Here is an 18,485-nt window from a genome sequence, read left to right as displayed (position 1 = left end):
ATGGCAACCAACGGCAAGTCAATCTGTTTGCGAAGAAGCTCGGCCTGTCCTTGTACGCGCTTTGACTAACTAGGCCACAGGTGCTAGCTCGACTCCCGACCAGTCCAACGTGTCCGCCAGCAGTAACTCCAACCTGGGCAAGGATGAGGTCGCCTGGTATTTCGTCGAGCAATACTACACCACCCTGAGCAAGAGCCCCGAGAAGCTTCATGTACGTCTGGCTTGCGTGTCCCCAACTTCTGCGTAACCTCACTAATCCCATCCAGCTATTCTACAGCAAGCGGTCGCAACTCGTCTACGGCAAGGAGGCCGAGGTCTCGACGGTTTCGGTCGGTCGACAAGAGATCCAGGAGCGCATCAAGAGCCTCGACTTCAAGGAAGACACAAAAGTGCGCATCTCTAATGTCGATTCACAAACTTCCTTCGACAACATAGTCATCCAGGTTATCGGTGAGAGCTCCAACAAGACCGGTGAGGACCCCAAGAAGTTTGTCCAGACCTTTGTACTGGCCCAGCAACCATCGGGCTACTTCGTCTTGAACGACATTCTCCGGTACGTCGACGACGGTGCGGTCGAGGAGGAGCAAGTCGAGGAGGTTCCGGCTGCCGAGGAGGCCCCGGCTGAGCAGTCCACGAGTGCCGTCCCCGAGACCGCCGAGGAGACTGCCGAGCCCGTCGCCGCTGAGCCTGCTGCAGAGGAGCCTACTCCTGCTGGCTCCCTGGACCCCGCCGCTGTTGACCAGAAGCTCGAGGAGGTGAGCGCGTCCGGCAAGGATGCTAGCGTCAACGGCGATGCCGCTGCCGACCAAAGCGCCGATGTCGCACCAGCTGCAGAGACTGCCGAGAAGACCGAGGCCTCGAAGCCTGATCCCGAGGCTCTTGCAAAGGAGGTTGAAGCTGAGACTACTCAGGAGCCTGAGAAGCCTACCGACCCTAGCCCTACGCCTGTTGCCACACGTCAAGCACCGCCCCCTGCTGCAGCTCCCGCTAAGCCTGCTCAGCCTGCCCAACCTCCTAAGCCCATGACCTGGGCTGGCCGTATTGCTGCCGCTGCCGCTGCAAATTCTCCCAAGCCTGCACTCCCCAAGGCCCCAGCGCCTGCTGCCGCTCCTGCCCAACCTCGTCCTGCCGCTCAGACCTCAGCACCCACTGCTCAGCCCGCTGCTCAGCCCGCTGCTCAGCCCGCTGCTACCATCACTGCACCTGCCCAGACGTCTGAGCAGACCGCCACAAAGGAGTCCACCGAGTGGCAAACGGCCGGCGGCGATAACAAGCGAGCCCGCCCGCAGTCCATCTCAGCCCCCCGTGCCGCCGAGAAGGAAGGAACTCTCGGTTACGTGAAGTATGTGACGGAGAAGGTGGAGAGCGAGGATCTTAGAGCTGCTCTCGCTGCTCACGGCGAGTTGGTCTACTTCGACATCAACCGCCAAAAGGTATGTCTGTCTTGAAATGTGCTTATTGAACGATGGACACTAATTTTCTGTACAGAGCTGTGCTTTCGTTGAATTCGCCAACCCCGCTGGTTACAACGCAGCTGCTGCTGCCAATCCTCACATGGTTAATGGCGAGAGTATCGTCGTTGAGCCCCGGCGACCCAAGGCCAGCGCTTATGGCGGAGCCAACTACAGTAACACTGGCCGTGGCAACGCAACCAACCGAGGAGGTCGTGGTGGAATGGACGGAGGCCGAGCTGGAGGCCAGGGAGGACGTGGCAACTTCGGTGGTCCGAACCGTGGCCGAGGTGGTATGCCTCGTGGTGGTGCCCGGGGCGCTTCCCAGGCTGCCAATGCCTAAAGTCGTTCAGGCCTGAAAGATGAGCCCGATATGGGCATAAATATATCCAGTCAAAGTCGAGCTGTGGGATACGGCTAGGGGGGATGCATCGAGTACGACATAATGATGGACCACAGCATTGCTTACAAGGAAAACGAGGCGGGCTGGGGATGAAATTCAGGGGTTGTCTCCAAAATGGTGCTCATGGAAGGACTTAAGTCATATGCTTGATGTGTGCGTTGGGTTCGAGTTTTCGATTTGGTCTGGGGCCAAATCGACCTCTGCGATTGAAGCATGGCGACCATTGATTTTGCTGGCAGCTAGCATTATTGGGAGGTGGATCTGTACAAACATTGATCAGGGGGGCAGGGGGAAAAGCTGATCTGATACCTCGATATTCATTTGCATGGATGGAGTGAAAGAAAAAGGAGGGGTTTGGGATTTCTACAGCGAACAAGAGAGTATAATACTGGGCCAAAAGTATATTGAGACTCTTTTACCTCATGTATTAGTGTAGTGTAATGGTACAACGAAGTTAATGACAATCTGTGTAACATTTTCCTATTTATGTGACTTCTGTGCTTGCCGTATCTTCCGTCGGGAGGGGGGGTTGCCATGGACAGGTTTCTTGTCTTGGTGATACTCTGGCTTCCACCAATGAACAATATCCCCATGTAGCTCATAGCTGGTAGTAAATGCCTTATGGCTTGATAACCAATGGTTGCTCCAGTATGCCTACCATCTACCTGGGACAGTTAGCTCGCTGTGTTTTATAGGCCAGCCTCGGATACCAGCTACAGGGCGTTGCATAGGAGAATATGCAGTGTCAAATGTGACCCGGAAACTGACTCGCATCAGCATCTGTCAGATTCGTCATCTGATCCGGGAAATTGGGACGCAGAGAGAGAGAGAGAGAGAGAGAATGTTTAACACCGTCTGCGACCATATCCCCTGCCCACTCTAGGTATCCGGCCAGTATTAGCCCAATCTGGTAAATATCATCGCTTTGAGCAGTCGAGTGTTCTTCATGCCTCCTTTTCCTTACGTAGGAGTGATAACATGGAAGAAATAGAGAGCACCTGTAACCGGAAGAGGATAACCTTTCATCGAAGAGGTAAGAAGCTGATGGTAGGCTCGTCATCCGGAGATGATGTAGCAGTTCGATTTTGCGTGACTAGGAGTAGGAAAAAGGGGAGTGGCCAAATGGGGACCAATGATGACTGGATGAACAATAGTTGGTTGACTGTGCATTTTATGGCATTTTTCGTATTGTTCGCCTTCATAGATCGTAGGGTTTCTCTAGAGCTCATAGCTTTCCTGTTCTTTATACTGTAATTTTCATGCATATTATGTTGCCGGGTCTGTATGGTCCGGGTTATCAAGTGTTGTTCGCCAGATAGTTCTGTGAATACGGAACTAGTAAGTCCTATCACGCACCAGCTTTTATGAACATATTGCCTCCGTCTCGTTCTAGAACTTGTCGCACATCTGTTGTATGTTTGAGAACTAGTATGCCAGGCCGACAAGGCCTGCGATGCGCTCGTAAGCTACGTCATCAAAGCATGACCTCCCTCGTCTACGTATGCTTCTAAACACGCACTTCGCTGCCGTTCTCGGAGTGGCTCGCGGCGTCGCCGCCGTGCCCCGCAGAGCAAATGGTGTCATTTCCGGTCTCGTCAACAGTCGCCGGTCCTGCTGCTGTGGCTTGGTGCTGGTAGTTGGCCGGCTGGAAGCGGTCGCCGAACTCGATCTCAGCGATGGAGTCGAACTCCTTGCGCGTCGAGCCCGCGCCGAATGTGCGCAGCTTGTGGCTTCCCCTATCGCTGCTGCTGCCGCCGACACCGACGCCGCCCCGGTATCCTTTGCTCCGGCTCTGACCTTGGGTCCCTTCGGTTGGACGGAACTTGGTCCTGATGTGGAGAACGAAGACGCGGAGGGTAGGGAGGCAGCCGCACAGGACGATGAGGTTTGATTCGATGACCCTGTTCAGGGAAGAAGCGCGTCAGCAGTGGCGTCAATAGAGAGGGGAAATTAGGGGGCGATGTCCTTTATCGGCCGTGTGCGTAATAAAAGGCACTTACAGCCACAACATAGCATCCGCCATAGTCCACGGCGTGTCGGGGCTGGTGACCATGGACAGCAAGCTGTGCAGGCGCATGATGGCAGCGGCCAGGGTGACGGTGCCGATGCCGAACCAGGCGAGCAGCGCGGCCTTATGCTTGGCCGACATCTGCAGGCCCAGGACGGTGGGGATGGGATGCAGCATGAGCAGCAGGTCTGTGACGCCGCCCGCGATGGCCTGCAGCAGGTACCAGGGCGGGCGCGCGATGCAGTCGGCGCCCGTGGAGGACAGCAGCCGCAGGTCCCACGCCGCCGCGACGGGGCGGCACGCGAACATGACGGCCAGCCACACCGAACCGAAGCACGCGACGCACAGGAAGCCCGTGAACAGGATGCCGTACCGGTACCAAGGCGCGGGCGAGAGGCGGTAGTAGAAGATGCAGAGGACGAGCTTGGCCAGGACGGTTCCCCTGGGTGCGCCGATGTTTTCTGGTTAGTGCCTTTGTTTCGAAACCGACGTGAAGTATTATGATGGGGATGGTTAGGGGCTTGGTGGAAAGGGCAGTACAATATACTCACAGAATAGCAGTTAGAGTTAAGGCATGGATGACCTGTACCGTCCCGTCAGTGGGTTTATATGGTATACAGACTGGAAAAGGGGTATCGCACTCCACTCATGTAAATAGACTTGTCCAACGACTGTTCCCAAGCATGCAGTCCCACCAGTCCAAGAGACCATAAATGCAACATCATTGCCTGGGTTGCCACGAGGAATGCCTACATAAACGTGACAGCGTGTTAGTCAACTGGGATACCGACTCATACCTAGGTAGGGGGTTAGTACAGCCCAACGGAAGATTGTACTTACCCAGGCAGCTACAATCAAGTCTGTTGGTACAATACAAGCAACATGTCAGTGAGATGGTGCATAACTAGCAGCTGGTGATGCTACCAGAGCATCGGAATCAAGAAATCTCCCATCACGTACAGTCGTCAACAAGGAACTTCCGCAGCACATATAGAGAAGTGTAGACTCGCTGTGCCAGAAACAGGGTGGCGACGGGGAACTCGATCCCGAAGGCTATGAATACGTTGGTCTTGGTCGTCTCGGCTCGGTACGGATGGGTGAAGTTGACCACCCAGCCCTCGGGGGTGGTAGAAGCACTTCGGTGCCGTTGACGACGGGGAAGGCCATACTGTCTCGCGTGCGTACGTGCTTGAGCGCGTGTAGGAAGATGTCCGCAGGACGCCCGGTGGTAAACAATATCAATAGCAGGTTCTACAATTCTTCAGAGCACCACGAGAGTCGAGGTTGCCCTCCACGCCGGTAGAGGAAGTCGTTCTATATACGAGGTAAACAGTCCAGGGCATGAATCATCGATCTCCAAGTCACTGATTGTGCTGTGTAACTCACAGAAAATCCCGGTTCACGCATGCATAGTCTGAAGCGCTGGCCAGGAGAGATGATCCCACCGTTACGGACACTTGCTTACTTGCTTGAAAAGGAGTATCAGTTTATTCCCTGCCTATGAGCGATGATCTATCATAAAGCGAAAGTACCGTCCAGAGCTGGGAAGCCTGTTTGTTGCCTGCCCGCAGCCCGTAGCAATGAACCAGCACTGAACCTAGCAGCCAAGCAAAGCGCAACGGTGATAAGTTTGGGGCTGCTTACATCGTCTTATCCAAAATTGGTTCCTTCAGACTTCTTCTGGGGTCTGGGGAACCATCTGCTACCGGTCGTGCACCTGCCCCCCAACCCACCCCCCTGGATCGTCAACAAGCGAGATTCGGTAACGGGTCGCGGCCCGCATGAAGTCCCTATCTATGGATGGCCTGGTATATCACGCCATCCAATAGTACCACTGCCGAAGGACGTCCGTAAGATTGGGGGCGTACGGATGTTACAGGGAGCGGGAAAAAAAGGAAAGAGGCAAACCCGAGAAATAGCCCAGGGCGTCATCTGTTTGCTTCATGGTATATAACCGGCAGTATAGTCAACGGGCATTAGCGGATTTGGCACACATTGTCAGCAATCGTACGATTTTACTTGACCACACAGCATCAACATTGGACAAGGTATGCCCCTCGATATATCACTGACACTTCTCCCCACCACATAACGGTACAATGCGTATAGAAGGGGAAGTAAGCTAGACACCTGGAAAGAGTCACCAGCATTATTGAGCGGGCAAGTGCGTGAATCATTGAGAGCAGAAGTACAAGTACGCATTCCAGCAGGCGGGCTCTACTTCGTAAGCCTGGTGTCTCACCTCCATGCGTGTCTAACCCAGGAGATTTTCGTGAACGAACAGGGATGGACACCTTCCGCGCCCTGTACCCTCCGCATACCATGTCGGCGTGGGGGGTATAAACATTACCGCCTCCCGCGAGCCGCTAGGTAACCGTTCAGCCAGGCGGTCGTCCAATTGGGGAATGCTCCAGTTTAGACAAAAGCAACGTTGCAACGGGTTTCTTAAGCTGTATGATATGGTGTATATCTAGTGATCAGAGGGGTTGGCCAGGCGTAGGAGCTGGAGTACCGAAGGAATGGTAATAAAAGCTTGCAGCCCAGCGTCCCATCGAAGGAACATCCAATAATATTACTACCCATCTTTTTCTCGCAGCGTGAAAGGGGATTGCGTTACACTGCTTGTCTTATGCATACACGATATAGATACATAACTTATAACACCTGCTGGACCAAACGGTTGGTTGGTTCGCCCTTTCGCCCTTCCAAAGTCCGTAAAGCGTTGCCCCGACCAGACGGATCAACGCTTGGCACACGGCCGCCCACAGCCTGCGTTGTTTCGCTTGTCGCCACACCCCTCCCACCCGTCCACGATGGGGGTTACCTCATTTAAGTATGTGGTCTCTGCCGTTCTAAATGTAGCAACAGCTGTGGTTGCCATCGCATTGCATCGCAACATGACAGACTCTCGACCACCAGCCAATGGAGGAGGCGGTGCTATCCCGGGTGCTGACTCGAAGGTTTGTTTTGTCTTCATGCCCATCCCAGCCCCTCCTTAGGTGTATTTGCTTCACCTGCTGATCTATCAGTAGTGCGACCTACTCGAAGCGGCTGGCTTCAAAGTCCTTCGACCCAGCACTGCAGCATACAATGCACGCGAAGCCGAGTACTACTCAGTATCGGCTCGGATGAGCCCGTCATGCATCGTCCAGCCCAAGATAGCCGAGGAGGTCTCGAAAGTGATAAAACTCCTGGTCACCAACACTACCTCCAACTGGGCTGTTCGCTGCGGTGGTCATACTGCCTGGGGCCCGGCAGCCGATAGTAAGATAGCAAGCACCACTTGACCAAATGATTCCCGTACCGATAAACTGACCTGTAACCTCGACTCGAAGTCCACGATGGTGTCACGATCGATCTTGGTAGGCCCGGCATCCTTCCAACGATCCGCCTTCCCGTAGTATTGTGTTACTGACAAAGTTTCTCAGGGCTGATGAACCAAACCGAGTACGATGCTGAGACGCAAACTGCCAAGATCCAAGGCGGCTCGCTATGGAAAGACGTCTACAGCACACTTGAACCACACGGAGTGACGGTTCCCGGTAAGCAACTTTATCCCCTGAGACATGTGGCTTGTTTCTTGAAACAGCATCACTAACAACTAGAACCCATAGGCGGACGTACCTCGACGGTTGGCGTAGGTGGCTTCATCCTTGGAGGTGGAAACAACTTCTACAGCGGACGTGTCGGCTTTGCTTGTGATAATGTCGTCAATTACGAAATCGTCCTGGCCAATGGGTGAGTTCTCAAACAGCCCAAGATCAGAAGTACAGCATTCTGTTCTCGATATCATTTTCTGACGAATAGGTTCCTTGCTCACGAGTAGAGAGTTGACCAATGCCAACGCCAACGAGAACGCCGACTTGTGGAAGGCCCTCAAAGGTGGCTCCTCCAACTTCGGCATTGTCACGCGCTTCGACATGCGCGCCTTTGCTGCCGGCAATCTGTACGGGGTCTCATTACGCACCCGCTCAACATGACGGACAAGGTCATCAGCGCCCTCTCGCACTTTGTCGACGGCGCGTCGGACTACCAGGCGGGATCCGCCCTCAGTTTCTGGTCATATATCCGTGGCACCTCCGAGTCCGTTATCATTTCGGCATTGCACGACGCCACCGACACGGCGGATGCGCCTGCGTTCGCCGAGTACGAAGCTATCGAGCCGCGGCTCTCATCGAGTCTGCGGTCCGATAGTCACCTGAACATGACAATCGAGCTGAACTTCGAGAAAGGATTCCGGTAAGACTTCCTCCCCGGAAGAACAAATAAGAATGCTTCTCCCTTTCCACCTCTTGACACAACCCCTGCCATGCCTTAGGAGTGTTGAACCCAACCTCACCGCTAACAAATCCCGACGTAGTAACGTCTGGTTTGCCCAAACCGTGGTGAACGAACCCTCGATCCTAAAGTACATCATCGACCAGCACAACGCCTTCGTGGAGTCCTGGAAGGCCGAGGTGGGCAACGACACCTTCAGCCTGTACACGCCGTTCCAGCCGCTGCCGGCGGTGCTGTTCGCGCACGGCGCCGCGCACGGCGGCGGCAACGTGCTGGGGATGAACGCGACGAACATGCGGGGCCGCAACTGCGTCCTGCACCAGGCCTTCCTGGTGTTCGAGGGCGGGCCGGAGCTCGAGGTCGAGGCGCGGCGGCGGATGACGGCCTACCGCGCGGCCGTCAAGCGGGAGAGCGTGCGGACGGGGACCGACGTCGCGTTCGAGTACCTCAACTACGCCGACAAGACGCAGGACCCGCTGCGGTCGTACGGCGCCGACAACGTCGCGTTCCTGCGGGCCGTCGCGGCCAAGTACGATCCTGAGGGGACCCTTCGGAGACGCATGCCGGGCGGTTTCAAGATACCCGAGGAGGACTGAGTATGGGGTTGTTGCGGATACATAACGGATTTATGTAGTTGTGAGGCTCTTCTTAGAGCAAATTCCTCCATATTCGCAATTCCGAGAAAAGTCCTCTGTCAGAGGAGACAGGCATATCTCTGGTGGACAATGACTCGAATCCCTGTCCGGAAACCCTGCTCCTTGAACAATAGTCCGGCCTTGGTATAGAGCGCCAAAGATAGGGGCCTGCCACACGCCGCAGAGATCGTCTGCAGGATTGATACTGATACTAGATTTCGCAAGCCGTTTGCCCATCTTGGAAGTCATCATTTATCCAGTCCGTGTTTTGCTGGGGCTATACCCATGATGTCTCGCAGTAGCGCGGACGCCACTCGACTTGTTGGGTAGATGACACCAAATTGTCATGAGCGGACTGGGTTGGGACCAGAATGCTCTCCGTCTGTATCTCCGCAGCGGGCTTTTACTGGCTTGCCGATAAGCACTGCATCGTTCTACATGTCCCCGAAAGCACGTAGCAAAGACTTCGATCGGTCCCTAGAGAGCATGGGAGCACCCGAGTGGGCTTCATGAGTTTCAACCTATTCGAGGGGCAGTTACTTCCATAAAGTTCAGAACAGAGCGGTAGAAGATGGCTGTGCAGGTAGGCAACTGTGAAGTACCGGCTTCATCCGTGATGCGCTTCCATGCAAAAGTGTCCTAGAACGCGATGGTCACGATATCCGCGCATTATGAGCAGTGACTATGTAGCTAAATAGTATACCCACACGCAGGGGTTGGTTGGTTGGATCAAAATTTGGATGCTGGTAACCTGGGTCAAGTGGTCAAGGTGATGCCCGCCATGGCTGATCAATGGATGTTCCCGAGCCCTGCATGAATCTTCAAACCTGGTGAGGGTGAGGGTGAGGGTTCCCAAAAGAGCTTACCATAGCCTTGCAACGGTTCTATAGACAGTGAGGCTGTGCCGTTCGAAGTGGTTCACTAATGCCCGTAGTGCCGTGATGTTGATGGTGGATGGCGTTATCGACACTGGCATCGCGCAGACCCAGACTGCCGGACTTCTCCACACATTGCAACTCGCCGTTGCAACGTCGTGGCGCGACCCTACTGGCATCCAGACCTAGATTTTGGACGCCATTGAAGATCAACAGCCCGACGATGCCACATCCTGAGGTCCTATGATATGAGTTTCAGATGATTGTCAATGACATACTTCCATTGGATCAGGGAGGTGCTGGCGGGGGATTTCTGACTCGATATCGAGGCGTTCCAAGCATGTATGTACTGTGTATGCGGGGCGACCCGGTTCCTGGTATTATATGGTTCACCGTCTCGTGATGTGGATGATGCGCCAAAGGAGCCGAGTGATTGACAGTTGGAGAAGCCTTGATAGATATGCGTAACCTGGTTTCGATTGGTACACATGTAACAGGTGAAGCTTCAAGTGACATGCATTGAGGAGGATGGTGAATTTCAATAGCAAAGTCTCTTCTCCCACGATCCGCATCTGCCGCATGACGCATGACGATAGCCCATGTGTCCTGACTCTTGACTCTTGACTCCTTTTGCTTTCCCGACGGCTACCATGATTCTGGTTGCGTTACGATAGTGCCATACGCTCTTTGCCTGCCAAAGAGCTCGGAAACTCCCGGTCAGCAACTTGTCGGGATGTCGACCAAAACTGACGAAGGCTTTTCGTGGACGGGCGGCAATCACATCACCACACTGCAGGGGTCGCGGCAGTAACCCCTGGACCCCCGAAGATATCCAACGGACGTGCGAAGCTAGCGCCAATCAACATGCTCAACCAGCTCTGCAGTGAACTTTAGAATGAACCCGAATGGTTCAGAGCAAGCATAGAAGAAGTATCGCTGCCGAGGCTGGTGCTGTAGACAGAGAGTTCTCCTATCTCCTTGACACATCATGCAGCTGAAGGATGCCTGCAACGCAGATTTCGCCGATCATTTCACTGTAAGCAAGTGGTCTCTGACATCTGTCTGCCAGAATGAAGAGGTGCCAAGGCCAATTGATGAGTGATTGATAATCCAGACAGGGATATGGATCGCCCCTGCTGCGGAGGCAGAACTTGCTCGTGATAATTCGGCCCAGAACCCCCTCCCTCTCTTGCTTCCACTACATGTAAGTATCGTTCGATGATGATTGTTAGTTCGGGTGAGGGCCATGGCCCATGGCTCATAAAAATTGACAGTTACTCTGCGATGACGAAGCAGCTTGTCAGCGGCGGCAGGATGGATGGCCGTCTTGGCCGGCCAAAAGAAAAGAGGATGGGATGCACGAACCAATAGTTAAAAATTGCTTAAAATATGATGTCCGACAACTTGGACTTGGACGTACTTATTACATCTTGTCATATTTGGTCCTAATCATCACATTCCGTTACGCAGTGAGCACTTGCTGTAGTCATGTTTTAAGCGTAGGCATTGATGTATTGATCACGAACGAGCAGTTAACCCTCCTCAATCCCTAATCGCTTTCGATTATCAACCTTGCATCTTGGTTGTACAACATGACGGCTGTTGTTGCCCAAGCGTACCAGAAAATCACATCTACAACGATAACCACAGCATGCAGGATGGAATTGATGGGCCCAGGGGCGGGGACAGCCTTCGGACTCTTAATTCGTCCGCCTTTTCTGCTACTTGTTGCGAACTGCGAAAAGTAGGTATCGGGGGCTTGGGGCTTGCGTTGGATCATACCTACCCCCTACCTCAAATGGCCATCAAACGTACTGCCTGACTGCTTTCAGCTATAATAGGTGACTGGATTGAATGATCCTGGTGAGTATGCTTTGGCCCAGATATCCGGCTCGTTGCCTCATGATCGCAGCGCCAAGCTCGTCGTCCACTCGTCAGCCCTCACTTCTTCTGGCAGTTTGCGGTCTATCCACCTTTTCCAGAACCCCAAGGCTCCAAGCAGGCAGGAGTTCTTCTATATACATGCCTCCCCTTCTGGCCCCCGGCGAGTCCCATATTGGTTTCGGAATCTCCACCATCTTGGCCCCGCCCATACCGATCAAAATGGCCAATACACTTCTTGTGGATTGTCCCTAACAGACGTGTATAGACTACATACCTACCTATCTACATACAGCTACACGTACATTACGTGCTTGATTTTGGTGTTGTGTGCGCTATCGTCACTCTTTCCTCCTCCGGGTCTACAAAGAGAAGGAGGTCACTGTGGCACCTGCATGGACTAGGGTGTCTCGGCCGTCTTCACATACTTGTATGCATGTATATGTATTGAGTACTGTACCGGAGGTGCCTCCACCCATGCTTTGGTGCCCCCGTCTATCCCGTTCTCTATTTTAGTATCCACCTAGGCAGTGTCCCCTGCCCTGCCCGATCCACGAGCTCAAGGTTTACTTATTTGATCGCAAGGGTGGCGCCGCCGCCGTTGACAACGAACGAACTCTTCACCTTGGGAATACAAGTATCTACCTGTGTCGATCCTGCAGCCACACCAGCCGTTAAAGCCGTTGGCCGTTTCTTTTGGTCTGCTTGCTTGCATTTGCATTCGAATTCGATTTACCTCAGCAGCGGGAGCAGGCGGTTTACTCTACTATATCCTCTTCGACCCCAAAAAGTCTTGGATTCGTTCTTTTGCGCCAACACCCGCGTTGTCCCAGCTTTGTCAACATCTATACCCCGTCCAGGAGAGCAGGCGAGCAAGAGGAAGAGTGTTTCTGGAGAGGCCTAGGCGCAAAACATAACAGAATAGAAAAGCAGGAACAAGACGAAGCGCGGCATTCCATCTTAAGTAATATATATACTTACTCTCGGCCAACCCCTCACGAACTGCTTTCCTCTTTGGATAAGCTTGACGTGTTCCAGTGGTGCCAGTGGAGAGGCTTCGGGCATGCACAGCACACGACTCGCACCTCAGCAGCAATCCCATCCCTAAGCTTCATGCCTTACTTGGTAAACAATTCGTCCGATTACCCATTGTTCGCAGCACGGTATACCCCCGTTCCCCTTGCACCATGGTCTATTGCGGCAAGGCGTCTCAAGGGTATGTATGACAAGACATGTCGTCCTACCTCTCTCTACCTTTGGCGTGGACTAATCAAGAAGAAAACAGATGCCAAAGCTGTCGGACTAGACGCATTAAGGTATGCACTGCAGAGAAACAAACTCCCGCGCCAGCCTCCAGCTACCCGCGCATTTGGCTCCCGGTTTGAGTGAACCTAATCTAGAGTAGAGGCCATCCCATCATACTCCTCTTGCTTTCTCGGCTCAAATGCAAAGGGCAAACATACGAGCTTTCGTCTTGCTGCATCCTGTGCTTCATCAAACGAGATACCTCTTTTCCACTGCAATTGGACAAGCCATGTGGCTCGGCTACCGATTCGTGTGGCATACATACCTACATATACCCCGCCATTGGCGATCCTAGTGAGTGCGGGGAGCCGATTGACTGACAGAGACCTGTGAAAATGTAGTGCGATAAAGTCAAACCAGAATGCTCGCAATGCAGACGCGTTGCGAAGAAATGTCCCGGGTATCGGGATCAGCTCTCTTTGATGTTCCGGGATGAGACCAGCAAAGTGGTCCAGAAATCTCACGCATCGTGGGGAACAACTTCTCCAGATCAGGCTCATCAACCCTCATCGGCGACCTCGGCAGTCTCAACGTATTCACCCTGGTCCTCATCGTCTCCCTCGTCAACCACGTCTAGCGATGGCTCAAGTCCTCCATCCAGGAGGCCATCGACAGCTGTTGCGGCAATCCGCAAGTCGCAAGCCGTCTCGCCCAGGATCTGTATGAGGGTGGAACCTACTATAGAACAGAAGGGCTATCGGTTCTTCTTGGATCGTTACCTTTTGGGCCAGCCAGATGCCCCAACAAACTCGGAACAGCTCGCTGCTTATGCCAGCGGCCCGGATGCCCTGCAGAATGTCATGGTGGCCGTCGGTCTAGCTGGACTCTCCAACACGCAAGGAGATCGGGCCATGAATGTTCTGTCGCGACAAAAGTATACCGATGCATTGAGACAGACTTCGCAGTTGATCGCCGCAAAACCGACACAACCGGGCGCGGTCATGTTCCCCGTGCGGGCCGTGATAACGCTCGCTCTATTCGAGGTCAGCCTTTCCCCGGAGATGAACGAATATACTGGCCGAAAACTAACACCGAGCAGATCGTCCAAGGCGGTGGCTCGAAACTATCGACGGGGACTGCCAACATTCATATACATGGTGCAATCGCTCTTCTTCGCGGCGTCTTGCCGATACGTACTGCGCCTGCCGGCGGGGTGCGGGGTATATTGCAACTCATGTTTTCACTGGTAGGTGCCCCTGAAAGTGGTAGGCTGATGGTCAGCGCTGACTATACACCAGTTCATCCCGTCACAACTCACTGAGACACCTTTACCCGCTGTCTTTTTCGAGGCCCTAGAGTTCTGCAAGCCGGCTTTACCCGTAAAAGAGCAATGCTGCTGCGATTTAGCTATCACGATAGCTCGTTTCCTCCGCGTGGTCTCCACCCTGAAAACGCTGAAGCTTACGGATGGGGATCTTGTGACAGAGGGCATCTTTCGGCAACTCCTAGAACTCGATAATGTCTTTGAAGGCCTAGAAATTGGTCTTCAAGCAGCATACCCCTTTTATGTCGAAGAGGGCGACTTTCCCCCGGCCGCGGTTTTCCAGGGGAAGTATCACGCGTATAGTGAGATCTGGGGCGCACGATTATGGAACCATCTTCGCTGGGCGCGGATTCTCGTGGTACAGAAGCTTCTAGATGTGAACAACGAGTGCCCGATCTCCGGCTCTGTGATGCTACCCAAGGCACGAAAGGGACCAATGTTATAGGATTGCCGTCAGGATGGCAGAAGACACCATCATCAGCGCACCGTCTCATTGGAACCACCCCATATTAGACCCAGCATCGGCGAAGAAGTTTGCCGCAGGGGGCAAAGGAGGTTCGGGTGGTGTTGGACTACCGGCACTTCTATGGCATCTCAAAATCGCAGGCTGCGCTCCGGGAGTTCCGCCAGAGTACTGGGAGTGGACGTACAACCTAATCCAAGTCGTCTGGAAGAATATGGGTATGCATCACGCGCTTGCGCTGGCCGAAGTGATGGAGGGCCACCGAGCGGGTTTGGAACAGCAGGCCATTGACCGGATTCTCAAGAAAGAAGACGAGGACTGGTGAAAGGCAGAGGAAATGGCGCAGTTCTTTGTCAGAAGGCGTCCAAAGGGGAAAGCAACAACAGGGCACCCAGGCTGAGGCCAACACCTATATTTGTATTTGTTCGGGCACAGGAGGTTGCATGGTCTTGCAGCTATGGATGGAACCGGTGTACATTAAAGATATGATGAAATACTGGATCAACCTCGCATAAAAAAAATCAAAACATGAAGACACGAGCTGTTATAATATGTGGCAATTGGGAAAATGGTTCCACAACATCCGTGCGGCGTATGGCCGGACATCCCTTTCTGTCTCGGTTTGAAGCAGTATCCCTACTGCCTTTCATTAAACCCATTGTGTTTGTCGCCTGCTTCTATATGGCTAACTAGACTGCACATAGGAACCACAGTGGAAACTGCGACTTGTTTATATATGAACCCAGTAATAGTGAAGAGGTGATTCATACAAGACCTATTCTACTGCCGGAACCCCGCGATCTCGATATTGACATTGACCCATCCACCTCGGGAGAGTCGACGGCCCCACACTGTACACCTTCCCGCATACCGAACGCACGTGCGCTAGAGCCGATAAGCGTGTTATCTTCGAAACCCAGGTTCATGTTACCTTACGTTTCTTAGCTCCGGTCGCAGCAACTCCCAATTCCACCTGGCGTGGGTATTTCCGGCCAACGCGACAACCAACATCGCGAACACATTCCATCAAAATCTCATCCATCCCCGGTAGCTTCCATCACCAGCCAACAATCGACTTCAGAATCGGCGGCCGAATTGCCGATTAGCACCCAAATTGATTGTTGGTTCGTTGTGCGAAAATGCCCACCGCGTCGGAGGGGCGCAAAGGTACGTCGCATCCACACATCCACCTTGATGCCTGGCCGCAGCGCAATTCGCAACAGGTAACACCAAATCGCTCAACCACTAACATGCCGTATTTGCTGAATTGACAGGCCCCGACGACCAAGGAACCATCAACGTAGCTTCGAGGAAGATGTCCAAGGATAAGCCCAACGGCGTCATCAAGCTTAAGAAGCAGCCGCCCAAGCAGACCAAGCCGGGTAACTGGAGAGACGGCAGCGTTGCCGATGGTAGGTTATCTCCGTAGGGACTGGAGAAACTGCTGCCTGGCTGCTAATATGGTGGCTGCAGATGATGATAAGAAGAAGAAGCGCAGCGAAAGCCCCTCGGCTGCTCTGGGGAATTCTTCCCCAAGCCCACTGGTCAACCCTCTCGATGACCACTCGCGCGAAACCTTTGAGACCGGCCGGCCCTTAGAAGACGGATTCCCTCTACAGCAATGTAAACACTGCAAAAAGGGCATCATACGGAACGCCGCCAAGGAGCACATTGCGCAATGCCTGAAAATTAAGAAAGAGAAGGCGCAGCGCAAGAAGGAAGCCCGAGAGGCGCGTGAACGAGCCAAGGAGGAGGCCCGGCAAGAGGAAGCGCGGAAGAACGACGAAGACGGCGACACCAAGATGAACGACGACAGCGACGACGATGAAGACGGCCCTCTCGAGAAGAAGGGCAAAGCCAATAAGAAGGTTGCCGGCAAGAAGGTAGACGGCGAGGCCAAGGGCAAGAAACGCAAGGCCGACGGAGATGCTGAGAAAGGGCCCAAGAACAAGAAGAAGAAGGAGGAGCCGAAACCCAAGGCTCCCAAGCCCAAAGGTACCCCTACTGGAACCCTGCAGATGACCCTCCGCCCCCGGCCTCGTTAACCAGGTTTTCTTGCGATATAGGTCCAGTGGATGTCGAAAAACAATGCGGTGTCCTGCTACCGAATGGTCAGCCCTGCGCCCGTTCCCTGACGTGCAAGAGTCATAGTATGGGTGCAAAACGAGCGGTGGCGGGCAGATCACTCCCGTATGATATGCTACTTGCTGCATATCAGAAGAAAAACCAAGCAAAGCAGCAAAGTGAGTCTACAAAGCGTTTCTTGTTCTGTCTATGCTATCATACAGGAATGGCGAGGCGGAGATGGCTGCTAATTCCGAACAGAGGCTGCATTGGATGCAAATGCCCCGCTAGAAGACGACGACGAGGCGAACGCTGGCCCGGTCGACTCGGATGAAGAGACGGCTGCGGTTATGAACGCCCTTGCGCGCTGGAACCCACAGCCCGTGATACCTCCCCCGATATTTACTCCGATCAAACGCACATACCAATTAGCCAGGCTTCACGAGCAGTTGCAGACGGCAACCAACGGTGGGCGAACCAACATCTTCAAGGTGGTCGGCTTCGGGGCACAGAGACTGCCCGATAACCACATCGATAATAACGTGGACATGGAGGATGCACCTGGCGAGCCTGATTTCCCCGTAGCAAGCGCCCGTTCTAGCTTCAGTATGCAGGCACCCTCCAGGCGTCCCTCGGTGGCCAGCCGCGCTTAGAAGGCTAACGCGGTCCCGGAAGTCATGTCTCCGCGGAGAGAGGATGCGCATTATCTAGCGAAACAGACAAATGTGGTACAGGACGCCCATTTTGGAGTCCCACGTCCCCAGCAGGTTTGTCGGAGGCAGCAACAGGAACTTTCTCTGCCGCCAACCGCTCGGGGGGGCTCAAGAAGATGACGGGCATCTGAGCCGGGTTCATTTTTCAGCACTTGTACAAAATAGGCAACACAGCATGGCGTACGGTTTGCACGGCGTTTACGGTATACCAGGGTTGGATGCCCATCGTTTGCGTATTCATTTTCCACCCTCTTGGCCACTTGCCAAGAAGGGGATATCATTGGGAGGCGTTGTTCTCAGGAAAAAGGGGGCAGCAAATCAGGCAAGGGTTTGCGATGATTTATACTGACTGAACGATGGCATTGACCTAAGCGAGGTACGCTTATCCATCCAGATATCATAATGTCGTCGAAGAAAACGATAGCATTGAATAGATGAGAACCTGAACATGAGTCATTCAGGCCGAAGCACACTTAGCAACCGTACTGTCACCTGTGAATCTTTCTCTCCTGCTCGGTTATGGTGGACAACTCACGCGTTGGCGCCCAAACTGCAGGCGAGGTGCATCGGATTGGATCTGGTTCGCCTTACGTGGTTCTCGGCAATCTATTGGGGACGATATCTGCCACGTTCTCATAGGCCGCTGGGCTACCAGCAAAACAAGAGTGAACCAAATGTTTGAAATAGAGATTGGGGATGAATCTACAAGTTAGGTGGTAGTAGTCCAGATTAACATCGCATTATAATGGCGGGGTACAAGGATTAACCAGGCCCTTCAGGTGGGCAACAGATGCGCCAGCGCCCGCTGGCTTGTCGGCAATGACGTCGATTTGCGCATCCCCTTGTTTGCCGAACCTCGGGTCAGATAGCTGTAGGCTCCCTCACTATCCTAAGACTTACAGCCCAAACGCAAACACAGTGAAGCCGTCGTCATTCATCGCCTTTATTCTTAGAGCCCAAGGGTTTCAGTAATATTGCCTACTGCTGGAGGTTTCCAGACACTATTTCTCTATCTTGGCTGATTCTTGCTGGCCGCCTAAGACGTGTACACACGCAACGCAAGGGCAAACGACGTTGTCTACACATGCCCTGCGTAAGGTAGACCTAAGAAAACACTGGGCAGCAAGAACTGTGCTGTTTGCCCG

General features: G+C 53.6%; 5 protein-coding genes across 5 annotated transcripts; 4 read left to right on the top strand and 1 right to left on the bottom strand.

Moving 5' to 3' along the window:
- On the top strand, window positions 1-1,794 carry PG994_009411 (uncharacterized protein; the record flags this gene model as incomplete). The annotated part of the gene is made up of 4 exons (XM_066860820.1): window positions 1-25; window positions 81-211; window positions 267-1,433; window positions 1,489-1,794. The coding sequence occupies 4 exons, from the start codon at window positions 1-3 to the stop codon at window positions 1,792-1,794; spliced, it is 1,629 nt and encodes a 542-aa protein (XP_066714409.1).
- Window positions 1,795-3,361: 1,567 nt separating this feature from the next.
- Window positions 3,362-4,584, bottom strand: PG994_009410 (uncharacterized protein; the record flags this gene model as incomplete). The annotated part of the gene is made up of 3 exons (XM_066860819.1): window positions 3,362-3,755; window positions 3,855-4,304; window positions 4,571-4,584. The coding sequence occupies 3 exons, from the start codon at window positions 4,582-4,584 to the stop codon at window positions 3,362-3,364; spliced, it is 858 nt and encodes a 285-aa protein (XP_066714408.1).
- A 2,175-nt stretch (window positions 4,585-6,759) lies between these two features.
- PG994_009409 (uncharacterized protein) lies at window positions 6,760-8,736 on the top strand (the record flags this gene model as incomplete). The annotated part of the gene is made up of 8 exons (XM_066860818.1): window positions 6,760-6,822; window positions 6,895-7,126; window positions 7,198-7,224; window positions 7,291-7,404; window positions 7,477-7,600; window positions 7,689-7,808; window positions 7,859-8,101; window positions 8,181-8,736. 8 exons carry the CDS (start codon window positions 6,760-6,762, stop codon window positions 8,734-8,736), a joined length of 1,479 nt encoding a protein of 492 aa, XP_066714407.1.
- Window positions 8,737-12,718: 3,982 nt separating this feature from the next.
- PG994_009408 (uncharacterized protein) lies at window positions 12,719-14,888 on the top strand (the record flags this gene model as incomplete). The annotated part of the gene is made up of 5 exons (XM_066860817.1): window positions 12,719-12,747; window positions 13,213-13,819; window positions 13,876-14,022; window positions 14,075-14,487; window positions 14,546-14,888. The coding sequence occupies 5 exons, from the start codon at window positions 12,719-12,721 to the stop codon at window positions 14,886-14,888; spliced, it is 1,539 nt and encodes a 512-aa protein (XP_066714406.1).
- Window positions 14,889-15,702: 814 nt separating this feature from the next.
- Window positions 15,703-17,280, top strand: PG994_009407 (uncharacterized protein; the record flags this gene model as incomplete). Its single annotated transcript, XM_066860816.1, has 5 exons — window positions 15,703-15,730; window positions 15,838-15,975; window positions 16,037-16,558; window positions 16,630-16,713; window positions 16,889-17,280. 5 exons carry the CDS (start codon window positions 15,703-15,705, stop codon window positions 17,278-17,280), a joined length of 1,164 nt encoding a protein of 387 aa, XP_066714405.1.
- Between the last annotated feature and the right edge of the window lie 1,205 nt (window positions 17,281-18,485).

Source organism: Apiospora phragmitis (genome assembly GCF_038363925.1).
Source record: "Apiospora phragmitis strain CBS 135458 chromosome Unknown utg000008l:1.0-3514335.0:1.0-3519231.0, whole genome shotgun sequence".
Classification (NCBI taxonomy): Eukaryota; Fungi; Ascomycota; class Sordariomycetes; order Amphisphaeriales; family Apiosporaceae; genus Apiospora; species Apiospora phragmitis.
The sequence above is the reverse complement of the archived record's forward strand: the minus strand, read 5'-3'. Positions and strand labels throughout refer to the sequence as shown.